General features: G+C 42.8%; 3 protein-coding genes across 13 annotated transcripts; 2 read left to right on the plus strand and 1 right to left on the minus strand.

The window, feature by feature from the left end:
• Nucleotides 1-163: 163 nt before the first annotated feature.
• On the plus strand, nucleotides 164-4,555 carry rbis (ribosomal biogenesis factor). Of its 5 annotated transcripts, XR_015854582.1 has the most exons (5): nucleotides 393-537; nucleotides 813-932; nucleotides 1,011-1,127; nucleotides 2,809-2,926; nucleotides 3,957-4,519. XR_015854582.1 is itself a non-coding variant. In XM_088363000.1 (4 exons), the coding sequence occupies exons 2-4, from the start codon at nucleotides 819-821 to the stop codon at nucleotides 1,264-1,266; spliced, it is 300 nt and encodes a 99-aa protein (XP_088219126.1). In that variant the 5' UTR covers nucleotides 164-186; nucleotides 813-818; the 3' UTR covers nucleotides 1,267-1,796. The 5 variants fall into 5 exon arrangements, 4 of the variants coding, with proteins under 4 accessions (XP_088219126.1, XP_088219127.1, XP_088219124.1 ...); XM_088363000.1 differs by lacking the exons at nucleotides 393-537; nucleotides 2,809-2,926; nucleotides 3,957-4,519 and adding exons at nucleotides 164-186; nucleotides 1,198-1,796; XM_088363001.1 differs by having other exon boundaries at nucleotides 2,809-4,555.
• Nucleotides 2,482-7,483, minus strand: LOC148381103 (carbonic anhydrase 1-like). Of its 6 annotated transcripts, XM_088362990.1 has the most exons (9): nucleotides 6,726-7,336; nucleotides 6,520-6,550; nucleotides 6,193-6,435; nucleotides 4,718-4,884; nucleotides 3,949-4,067; nucleotides 3,796-3,888; nucleotides 3,675-3,737; nucleotides 3,450-3,605; nucleotides 2,482-3,291 (listed from the first exon to the last, which is right to left on the minus strand). In XM_088362990.1, exons 1-9 carry the CDS (start codon nucleotides 6,793-6,795, stop codon nucleotides 3,172-3,174), a joined length of 1,062 nt encoding a protein of 353 aa, XP_088219116.1. In that variant the 5' UTR covers nucleotides 6,796-7,336; the 3' UTR covers nucleotides 2,482-3,171. The 6 variants fall into 6 exon arrangements, with proteins under 6 accessions (XP_088219116.1, XP_088219117.1, XP_088219115.1 ...); XM_088362991.1 differs by lacking the exons at nucleotides 6,520-6,550; nucleotides 6,726-7,336 and adding an exon at nucleotides 7,345-7,483; XM_088362989.1 differs by lacking the exon at nucleotides 6,520-6,550 and having other exon boundaries at nucleotides 6,726-7,334.
• Nucleotides 7,484-8,888: 1,405 nt separating this feature from the next.
• On the plus strand, nucleotides 8,889-11,935 carry pdss1 (prenyl (decaprenyl) diphosphate synthase, subunit 1). 2 transcript variants are annotated; one of them, XR_015854638.1, is made up of 11 exons: nucleotides 8,889-9,080; nucleotides 9,567-9,637; nucleotides 9,709-9,820; nucleotides 9,908-10,038; nucleotides 10,119-10,260; nucleotides 10,338-10,449; nucleotides 10,634-10,743; nucleotides 10,826-10,906; nucleotides 11,062-11,144; nucleotides 11,223-11,303; nucleotides 11,378-11,525. XR_015854638.1 is itself a non-coding variant. In XM_088363558.1 (11 exons), exons 1-11 carry the CDS (start codon nucleotides 8,943-8,945, stop codon nucleotides 11,516-11,518), a joined length of 1,233 nt encoding a protein of 410 aa, XP_088219684.1. In that variant the 5' UTR covers nucleotides 8,892-8,942; the 3' UTR covers nucleotides 11,519-11,935. The 2 variants fall into 2 exon arrangements, 1 of the variants encoding a protein (XP_088219684.1); XM_088363558.1 differs by having other exon boundaries at nucleotides 8,892-9,080; nucleotides 11,031-11,144; nucleotides 11,378-11,935.
• The last annotated feature ends 21 nt before the right edge of the window (nucleotides 11,936-11,956 follow it).

Raw genomic sequence — 11,956 nt, forward strand, 5'->3', positions numbered from 1 at the left:
AGACGCAATAATGATAACGATTGCAATCGTCTAGCAACCAGTTCAGGATGCACCCCTCTTACTATACAGAGACCGCTGGGAGAGACTCCAACGCACCCACGACAATTATGAGGATAAGCGAGTCACAAAATGGATAGATAATAATGGCAATAACGAAATCTGTCAAATTCTCAGTTAGGAACAGGGGTGAGTGCAGATAAAGTCAAGTCCAAATCCGTAATAGTTGAGCGGCTTGAGGTCATAACCTTCAAACATGACTGAAGCTGCTTCAGCATGGCGAATACATATTGTATAATGCAAATTTGCAATTCACAGCCCGTTGGGCAGGCTTTACTGCGGTGCAATAGCTCTGCCTGCAGGCAACTTATAAAAATGCGGGCTAGGAGGACCTTTAAAAATAGACGCGTCATATTGATGATGTCATCAAAAAAGGACGCTACTTCAAAGTACAAAACAGAAAAACGTGGAGCGCACGCAAGTTACGTTTAAGTGTTGTTTTCGGGTCGTTCTTCCAAGAAAGCTGTACAGGCTGTACAGGTAAATGGATCGCGGCACTATTTTTGTTTTTTTTAAAAAACGCCAGCCTCTGTCGATAAGACATTAAATAACATGCACTTGGGTGTACTATTAGCATGTAGCTATAGCTTCTGTTTAATTGTCCTGTGTTTTCCCGAGCAACCGAGTGGTGGTACCCTAACCCCCCCCCTCCACACACACACACACGCACACGCACACACACACACACACACACACACACACACACACACACACACACACACACACACCCCTAACCGTCCTTTCTGTCTTAGCAGGGTAACATGGGTAAAAACAAACCAAAAGGCAAGAAGCAACCAAATGTTTTCCAAGTGGCAGCGAACAAGCACCTAAAGGCCAAAAACAAAGCGAAGCCCATCCGGACCAAGCTGAAACATGTATGGTCCATCTTGTCTTCATCGCATGGTCATTTTTAAATAATTATACTCAATGTTATTTCTTTTTTATCATCTCAGATCAGTGCTGTGAAAAATGAGAAGGTAGAAAACCTTAACCAAATGTTCTCGCAAGTCCAGAAGGACGTCAGCGTTTCCAAACGCGTCGCTGCAGAAGCAAAGAAACCAGCACAGCAGGTGAAGTCGAACGGACATTTTTATTTGATTATGTCGTGATCAGAAATGTCATTATTTTTTCTTTCATTAGAATGTCAAAGAGCCGCCAAAGGAGCCAGTAAATGTTGACAGTGCTGCTCAGCTTTTCTCTCAGCTTTGATGGATTTTAGTTGTTGCTCACATGTGATTGATAACATTATTTTTACCCACTTTATATTATAAATATCAGGGCTGTGGACGTGGACTCGGACTCGGTCGGACTCGGTCATTTTTTCCGGACTCGGACTTGGACTCGGACTGATTTTTTGACCGAGTCCACCGAGTCCGACAATAGAAAAAAATACGTTCAATTTTATTTTCATCATGCTGCTGAGAATGCGCTTAGGAATACTGTCCACAGCCCTGCTTACGATCAATGCGGCCACGTTGAGTTGCACTTAGGCTAATGTTTACATTATGTACCAATGTCAAGGACGATCATGTCATCCAGCTTAAATCATTATTTAGATTTTGATCTAAATTAGCCTTGAATAAAGACTAAGCAGTCGCATGAATTAAGAGAAAAAAATGGACACTCGGACTCGGTGGTCAAGAGGCCGAACTCGGACTCGGTGCAAAAATCCGACCGAGTCCACAGCCCTGATAAATATCCATATAACTGTCATTAAATGCCATTATTTAAATTACCAATTACTCTGTGCAAATCTATCATTACTGCTCTATTGTGTGTGCGTGTGTGTGCATGTGTGTGTCACATGACAGCCCCCCGCAAGGTTTTTCCAGCTGTCACAACAGTACAAAAACAAAACACACACACACATTAAAACTGTTAGCAATTCCATAGATATGAGCTTGCGAATTTATAAGGCCTTTTAATAAAACCACCATCCATCCATCCATTTTCTGAACCGCTTAGTCCCCACGGGGGTCGCGGGTGTGCTGGAGCCTATCCTAGCCGTCATCGGGCAGTAGGCGAGGGACACCCTGAACCGGTTGCCAGCCAATCGCAGGGCACACAAGAGACAAACAACCATTTGCACTCGCACTCACACCTAGGGACAATTTGGAGTCTTCAATCGGCCTACCAAGCATGTTTTTGGGATGTGGGAGGAAACCGGAGTGCCTGGAGAAAACCCATGTGGGCCCGGGGAGAACATGCAAACTCCACACAGGGAGGGCCGGAGATGGAATCGAACCCGGACCCTCCTAACTGTGAGGCGGACGTGTTACCCAGTGCATCACCGAGCTGCCTAATAATAATAATAAAACCACATTGAATTTAATTAAAATTAAACCTAATATATTTATTTTTTATTATTTTCGACCACCTTGAGTTATGTAATCAAATCAATAATGATAAATTATGACATAGCACTTGAAACAGGTATTTCACAACTTTTATGTAACTAGTTGAATGTCATAGAATAACAATAAGACAGACAACTTCTGAACAGGGCTTAACAACCACTGGCGTCAATCAAAATATAAAAAATAAGGCATCTGATTTGTCATCAAAAGAATTGAATTACAATCTCTCTTTAGTACATCAGTTCAGAAATACAGAGATCAAATAAAGTACCTGAACATCTCATTTCTTGGCAGCTTCTCGTCTTCTTCCATGCAACTTTTTTTTTTTAATTATTATCTCAAATACACACTTTTGTTTTCGACACAACATCATTTCAATTTGTTTCCAACACAGGAGGACACAGAACTTTCGTTGGTTCGGTAAAGTGACGTCTGATAAGTGCTCCATGGGACACAAACACAATTCCATGAAGGAATATTGGACGGAGGGGAGACACGTGAGATAAAAGGAGGTAGGAGAAAGTGGCTAGTGTGGAGGTCAAAAGGGCAACTGGGGGGGCACTATGGCAGTAGATCTGCGCCATCAGGGTTTAGATTTGGAACATTTTTTTTTTTTTAGCATCAACATCCAACTTTACTCGGCCTATCAAGCTAAACCCTGTTGATCATGTGACTCAAGGAGAGCTAGCAGTAAATATTATGGGTGGAAATTTCCTGAAGTCTGATTGCTTTACTTGTGACAGTTTGCGTTGGGCATTCACTGGAAGAAAGCGCGCACTTGGCGGCCCTTGAGCGGCTGCGGCGGGCGGTAGTTGTCCACCATGCAACACTCGGGCTCACCCTCGGCCGAGAACAGCAGGCTGCGGAATTTGTCCATCTGCGGAGAGAAGAGACGTGACTAATAAAACCAACTAAAAAAATATGACAAACTAATCCAAAACTACAACTGATCGTTGCGTTTGGTCCAAAACAGAGCCACTCTTTCTTCTTCACAAGTGCAACTCAACAAAGAAGCATTTGTACGCGAGGCGCTACCTGAACAGAGCTGGCGCTGATGGCATCCTTGCAGACGATCCAGGTGACGCTCTCCAGCAGAGGGGGCGTGGTCAGGGACCCTTCGTACGTCCAGTAGTCCAGGCAGGAGGGCAGCAAGCTGCTCGGGTCGAAGCCCTTGAACGTGGTCTGCTTGCCCTGAGGGAGGGGGATGGGGGGCATTTGGACCACCTGACGCTAACTCGAGCCGCCACCACGGGAACATACTTTGGTCTTGATGGCACCAAAGGCGTCCAGAACCTTCTGGAGATTGGCGTTTTCATCACCGATCTAAGACGCGATAATTGTCAGCGAACCATGTTGAGAAGGTGAATTTTAAGGTGCGAACCTGCAGGAAAACTCCCACCACGGCGAGTCCGTCGGCTTTGCTCGCAGCTTCGTCAAAGTTGCCATATTTGGTGTTCCAGTGCACCAGATGCAGCTGTGAAAACAAATACCCAAAAATGCTTACAAAAAAAAAAAAAAAGAAAGTCATCTTTACCTCCGCAGGGTACTTATTCCCGGACACCGTGTGCTCCGAGCCCTTGTCGTCAGAAGCCCCCCAGTGGAAGTGGAACTGCATGAGCCGGTACACCCCCGAGACGGGCCCGCCAGTCAGAACTGTGGGCGGAGAGACGGACAGACGGAAGGACAAACCGAGAGACGGGAACGTTGAATGTTGAGAGTGACAGCGACAGACGACAACAACGACACGAGGCCTCCTGCTGTGAACTTTAGGTTGGATTCAACATCTTCTCACATCTTTGATTTGATTTGATATGTCGTTATTTCAAAGTTATTTAAAACATATAAGGAGGGAAAAAATTCATCTATCCATCCATCTTCGACACCGCTTGTTCCCACAGGGTTCGCTGGCGTGCTGGAGCCTATCCCAGCAGTCATCATTTAACAACATAAAATACAATAAATAACGTGCCATATTTAAATCACCCCAAAACAAAAGTGCTCGAAAACCATTAAACTAATAAATCAATTGAGGTTTTGCTTTCACTTTTCTCTACAATCTCTATAACTTCTTTTATGCTATAACTGCACCGAGAAATATAGATTTAGTGTTTCTCTCCCATTGAGCAGCCTCCATTCCTCCGGGTATGTCTGAATCTTGAATCCTGTATCTGGATGGCGTCACTGATGCATGTATGCATGCAAAAAACAAAAATCACCCTGCGGCGATGTCCTAATAATAAAACATGAAAATAAAAATGTGTGTAGTCCTCACCGGAGCTGTCTGCGTCATCGCGGAAGGTCACCTGGAAGGTGTGTCCGTTGTTGAGGATGTCCGAGCAGGTGCCCGGGTCGTAGTTGAGGCTGAGCGGCTTGAGCGCGCCGTCGTACGACGCCAGGCCGGGATTGATGTCGATGGGCGACTGCCGCGGACCGTCGGCGATGGGGAAACTGGCTGACCACTTGTCCGGACCTAAGGTAGGGGAGAAAACACATAAATAAATAATACGTGGATTTTACGTGCACCACCCCAGTAGGGGTTTTTGAGTTTTTCCTTGCCCTCCTGGCAGTTAAAGCGTATGTAAAGGCACCTTTAACATGGTCTAAAAAATACTCAGAATGTTCGATTATATTCACCTGTATTCAAATAATATTATAGAATTTGAAATAAAATTGCATTCGTGAGCCAAACGCAGTCAATTTGTGTGCATTTTTCGATCTTCCCCGCCCGTCATGAACCGCTCCATTCTGGATCACGTGGTACCGTGACGTAGTTGATAGGACTCCCCTTTGTTTACCGATTGATAGCGCGAAGAACCACACATTTTCCTGGTGTTTTGCCTCCAATACGCCACATATAAGCTTCTTTTAGTTCACAAATTGGTGTTTAAACGTCTGTTCAACAATGGTGAAGGTTTGTGTTGTCAATTTTTGCAGCAATACGCACAAAACCCACGGTTTACATCGTTTCCCAGCAACGGAATCTATATGACGACAATGGGTTCGTTTTGTCCAAACAAAACGAGCCGATTTTAAGACCCCGCGGCCAGACTCGTAAAATTCCCAGATTTAATAACTAACAATTTAATTACCGAAATTTTCTCTAAGTCCTCAGTCTAAAATTTTTGTTGATCATTATTTTGATTATTGATTATTTTTCTGAAACTGTAGAATTTGTTTGTCACTTTTCCAAGAATTGCCCCTGAAGTGTCCATATCAACTGCAAATTTCAGCATTTAATCCATTTCACATTTCACTCCTGTATTCTGTATGTAACAACCAAACATCATGGTGTTTTTTTTTTTTTTTACCAGTCATGATTCATAAATCAGAGGCATTTTACAAGGCACTTTTGAATGAGACACAATCATTGAACTGACCTGTGGCAAAACCATGAAAGTATGTTTACTGTCAAAATATCGTTATACATTATAATAATTTTTCTGGTCATGATATTACAATATAAAAGACAGTCATTCATGAAAATCAGTCAAAGCATTGGCCACTTGAAACCAGTGTATGGCTGTCCATGAGGGTTAGGGAAGCTGGCCCGTATCTTTCTCACACAACAAGAGGGCAACAGTATTCTATGGTGGCGACCAACAACTCCCCAACACCAACAGATCAATTGTCTGTATGCTGTGTGTCTGTATTTTCTGAAAGTACACAAATGTATTTATGAATTCAGGTTTCATTTCTTTGCCGAGTAAATAATCAAAAAGCTGAATCTCTAGATCTAGGTTTATTTTTAGGAGTAAAGCTATACTAATATTACACCTACTCGTGCTGTGGAAAATCCATAGCCTGATGGTACTGTTGGCTGTATTGTAGATAGGCAACTTCCAGCACCCAGTGGTCAAGACAATTGCCCTGGAAACTTGGGTGGTCAGTGATGCAGCTTAGTGGGGCCTTATCTGGTTCCAGCTCAGAGTATTGGCTGATCTTTCTGGTCATCTTTTCAAATTCTTGACAACATGAAGACTCCACAGCAGATGTCATCACAACACATCGTGTACACGAACACCTAGCAAAGTACAATTTAAAATGACACTTTCGAAGTACCCAAAGTTAAACTTTAATAAGAAAAAACATAAAAAATAAAACTTACACAAGAAGAGCCATAACGTGGCACTTGACAGCTGTCAGTGTCAAATGCAAAATGTAAACAAGCACCATGTGAAAATTAGGTCAATGCAATCTCCGGTTAGAATACCTTTTTCTTTTCCATTTTGCACGTAGGTATTAACAAGTAGAACAGTTTTAAATTATTCACAATTATCTAGGCAGTTAATTATGGGATATTTTGTTACGAACCAGTCAGTATTTCCAAGCCGATCCGCATTTTCCTGATCATGGCCCTGCCCACGACCACGATGATCGCCATTTTCGGTTTGATTTTCTCCCGCTGGGGTACTTCTCACTGGTTCAAATTGGTACCCTTGTACCCCAGGAAAGAAATCATACTCTTCTTCATTTTCATCTGAAGGTGAAGAATCATCTGAGGGAGATTCGTCAGACGACATCGCTTCCGCTGCTGTTTCCGCCATTAGGTTTACACGGGCTAAGTAACGAGGCAACGCTCGGCGTCCTATAATCTACGTCACAGTCACTTCGGCAATTTCCGGGATGAACTTCAACGATCACATACAAACCGTTGATTTTTCATCGATTACTCCTCAATTCGCAATTTTATTCAAAAATTAACAACAGTTTCCTAAAACACAAGTCCATCTTTATCAAATACATTTTGGGACCCCATAGTGTCTTTACATGCCCTTTAAGATCAGGCGATGTTGAGAGTAATTGTAAATTTTGCACATGAAGCCCTTTGAGACTTGTCTGTGATTTAGGGCTAAATAAATAAACTTAACTTGACTCCCTGTTAACGAATGCAAGGCCAAGTGTGGCGGATCGGGATGAGAGTGAAGCTCACCGTTATTAGCGGCGTATCCCCACGCGTGAGACATGTTGTCACTTGGAGTGGATGCGGCTTCTTTCTAAGCAATCCTTCAAACAGAGCGCTGTTGACACCCCCCCTCTCTCTCTCTCTCTCTCTCTCTCTCTCTCTCTCTCTCTCTCTCTCTCTCTCTCTCTCTCTCTCTCTCTCTCTCTCTCTCTCTCTCTCTCTCTCTCTCTCTCTCTCTCTCTCTCTCTCTCTCTCTCGCTGTAACTGCCGAAGTCTAAATGTAATTGTATGTTTCGCCACTAAGCAGTGCTCTTGTAGCTCTAGCGATAGCTGTAATTTTTACATGGTGTGCAATTTATTTTTGTGTGAATTTGTTTTACTTTTCTTGTTATTTGTATATAATTTGTAGCAGAATATTGTTAATATTAAGTTACACGAAAAAACAAAAGTAAGTCTAACTTCGAGGGCACTTCCTGTTTCTGGCAAAAGATTCGGGAGTCTGACGTAATGCATGCAGCAGCGTGAAGTTAAGTAGATTGAGTAAAGTATCCCGTTTGTTCAGTTGTTGTGCTCATGTGATTGATAACATTATTTTTAACCATCTATATATTGTAAATATCCATATAACGGTGTTATCAAATGCCATTATTTAAATTACCAATTATTTTGTATATAAATCTATTTATTTATTTATTTATTTATTTATTTATTATTGAACTTCTATAACATACACAACCAAGTTCCGACCGAAACACTACGCAACACAAAGCAATACACATGACAACACACCAGACAAAAAAACAATCAAGTAAACACACGGTAGTCAGCAACGGCAACTCACACATTTTATTATAACATCAAACAATACAACTACACAACCCCCAATCAATCAATCAATCAATCAATCAATCAATCAATCAACCAATCAACCAATCAATCAATCAATATAATAATAATAATAATAATAAAAGACTATGTATAGTAAGGCCAGCAGCTGACTTTCACCAGCAATGTTTTGTCCGCCTCGTCCGCATTGCTGAAGCTTGCTAGAAAAGGATGCCTCAAGATGCCATACAGCAGCGCCTCTTAGTGGGCACAAACAACAACAAACTCCTTGACTTTTCAAAATACCTTTTACACCCACCATGGAAATTATCCTGTTAGTCTACCAATATAGTATATTTAATATAGTACATACAGTTATATATTATAATATGAAACACAATTGATATGTTGGTGGTCTTAAAAAGGAGGCACTGTAGTATATTATATCCCGCCGCCTCAGAATTGGCTCACGATGGGCGCTCGTAGAGTTAGCAGGGTTGTCGAAAGGCAGTCAGTAAGCTATGCTACTATGTTAGCGCCACGACATTTATGTACGTCAGCGTCATCGCCGTATTTGATGAGGCAAAGTGGAGCAATTGAATAGGACGTCCCAGTAATTTGCCAATTGGAAAAAATATACAGTAAATCAAAGATTTTTATCCTGGGAGAAAAATCTGTCAACTTCAGATTCACAGCAAAGAGACATCTTAAAAAAAAAAGAAATTACGTAAACATGACGTCCATGTCATCTTCCGCTTCCGGTTCGCATGCGTGCGCCCATTCCATAACTTCGGTCAAAGATGGCGGGTCCACTGTGGCGGCGATGCCAGAGGTGGATCGTCGGTCGTGTCGCTGCTAATTTACGAGAAGCACAGTGGCACTTCTCCAGGCTCGGACCCGCTGCCGTGTCAGCAGGGAACTCGTGGCGGGATGACGAAGTGAGTGTGCCGCAATTGTGGGCGCTGTCAGAGAGGGGAAGGAAGGTCATTTGTAGTTACACAATTGTAATAACAGAATAGTTTTGACTTATATGGGGTATTTGAGAACTAAATCCCTGTTTATATCTTTTAAATATTGTTTAATATAGTATAAATTTCTGGTCAGAAGTTGTACTTTACATGCTACGTTTATTATACCTTCATTCATTGACATTTATGTGTAAAAAAAAAAAAAGGTTCTAAATTGTCACATGCGTAATGCTGAGCGATATTAATAGAATCGAATAGACTTAATGCATTTCTTCTTATTTTGCACATTATTTATTGGATTACTTTTAACAATTTTACTGCGGGATGTTTGACCTTCCTGAGATCATACATAGGTGTGTCCATGTGGATGCCTGCTGACGTTGCAATTCAATTTTTTTTTTCCTATTTTATTATGGGATGAGATGAGGTGCCTGATTTTTTTCTGCCCCCTTTTAGATGCCGCCATCGTTACAATTTAACCAGAAAATCCTTCCCAGGTCAACATCCAGTTTGTTATCTCTCACCAGGTGAGACTTGATGATTCTAATGTGATTTGATTTTATTATACTGTATTTGTAAGTGTTTGTTTTCCATGCAGACACAGGTATCCAGCATGTTCCTGGAGGAAGATTCACAGTGATGCCAAACCCAAAGACCCCTTCACACTCGCTCAGAAAGACTTAACCAGCTTATACGATGACATTAAAAAGGTAAATATAAATAAAAGGTAAAAATGCATATAAGCCTCTTGATTAGGTCGCCTTGCTCACACTCGCACGTTTTTTATTTTGTCCAAGGAGCTATTTGTTTCCAAAGAAGAGCTCAAGTCTTTATGTGATTACTACTTTGACGGAAAGGGGAAAGCCATTCGGCCAATGATTGTCATCCTGATGGCACGTGCCCTCAACATCCATAGCAACCAAGCAGGGTAAAAAATACACGCACACGTTTAGTAGGCATGATGTGTGATATGATAGTGTGTGATATGTCGTCTGTGGGGTTGTGCAGAGACTTACTCCCAGGTCAGCGCGCCGTGGCCATGATCTCGGAGATGATCCACACAGCCAGCTTGGTTCACGACGACGTCATCGACGGCTCGGACAAGCGGCGAGGGAAGAGGACCATCAATGACCTGTGGGGTGAAAAAAAGGTGCACGTCGAATAGCGCTCACTCTGGTCGCCTTCCTATGCCATGTTTTGTTGTTTTTGACTGTCATGTCCCTGAAGGCCATCTTGGCGGGCGACTTCATCTTGTCGGCTGCTTCCATGGCCCTGGCTCGCATCGGCAACATCACCGTGGTCAAAGTGTTGGCACAGGTTATTGAAGACCTTGTCAGAGGTAAAAGTAAAAATATTGGTTGACTTAAGTGTGTGTATATTCACTTTACAGTATTTACTAAAGCGCAGTGACAGCCTTGTAGAGTTCAACAATTAATTTAATAATTGACTAATAAATCGCAATAATTTGGGGGGGGGGAGGTTGCAATTAGATGGTTTAATTTGTTGTTTTTTTTGTGGCACAGGTGAATTTATGCAGCTGGGCTCCAAAGAAAGTGAGAGTGAACGCTTCAAGCACTACTTGGACAAAACATTCAAGAAGACGGCCAGCCTCATCGCCAACAGTTGCAAAGCAGTATGTACGTTCTGTCTGCACGACACCCCCCTCTCTTCGGCTGTCTCAATGTCATTCCTGTTTTAAACCCGTCTCACTGCAGGTGTCCATTCTGGTCAATGCGGACCCTGACGTCCACGAGATTGCTTACCAGTATGGAAGGAATGTCGGCATCGCCTTTCAGGTACTCTCAGGAAAAACATGAAAATATAGTGCTCAGATAAATATATCTATATCTAATGAACAAGTAACTCATTCATTGCTAGCTCAGTTAAAGCGAGTGAATGAGTTCAATCATTTGTGTGCAGCTGGTGGATGACGTTTTGGACTTCACGGCAGGCGCCAGCCAGTTGGGAAAACCATCGGCCGCTGACCTCAAATTGGGCTTGGCCACAGGACCCGTTTTGTTCGCTTGTCAGCAGGTCAGCTTCGCCACAACTCGACCAAATACTTTTTTTTTTAATATATAGTAAAAATGAAATGATTATTCAATTTATCAGTTCCCGGAGCTGCACGCTATGATCATGAGACGCTTCAGCTCCAAAGGGGATGTTGACCGAGCCTGGCAGTACGTTGTCCAGGTACCCCAAATTGTCCATATTTTATTTTCCTTGTTATGATTGCTTCAATCAAGTGTCTTCAATTGTGTGAGCAGAGCGACGGGGTGCAGCAGACCAACTTCCTGGCGCGCCGTTACTGCCAGGAAGCCATCCGACACGTCAGCCGGTTGCGCCCGTCGGCCGAAAGGGACGCCCTCATCGCGCTCACTCACATGGTGCTCGCCAGGGACAAGTAAGGTGCAACTGGAGGGGCTTCGCCTCAGGCAGCTAGCCGTGTCGGCGTCAGCGTGACCCTGTCCCCTCCTCTCCATCATGCAAGATCTGACATCAATGACGTCTCTTTCTACCTCGACACAAAGAGCGAGTCACGTTTAACAGCCGCGCACTGTTAGGCCGTTTATTCGATACCCTCATATACAGTGTATGTAACTCGATGGTTATTTAAATGCTCTCCATGGAATCTTTGAAGCACTGAGCTAAGTATGTTGCTACATCTTGTACTGTACTGTACTGTAAACGCAAATGTGTGTACTGTGGAGTCATTAATGCTTGGGCTCCGTCCGCACTTGAAATCTTACCGAAGTGTCTAATCACGGCCTTATCATTTGCAACCACTGCTCAATAAACATTTTTTTATTTTATTGCAAAACTTACCCTGTGTGTTGATGAATCAT

This window comes from Syngnathus floridae, chromosome 20, assembly GCF_059516105.1.
Source record: "Syngnathus floridae isolate MCC-2025c chromosome 20, RoL_Sflo_1.0, whole genome shotgun sequence".
NCBI lineage: Eukaryota > Metazoa > Chordata > Actinopteri > Syngnathiformes > Syngnathidae > Syngnathus > Syngnathus floridae.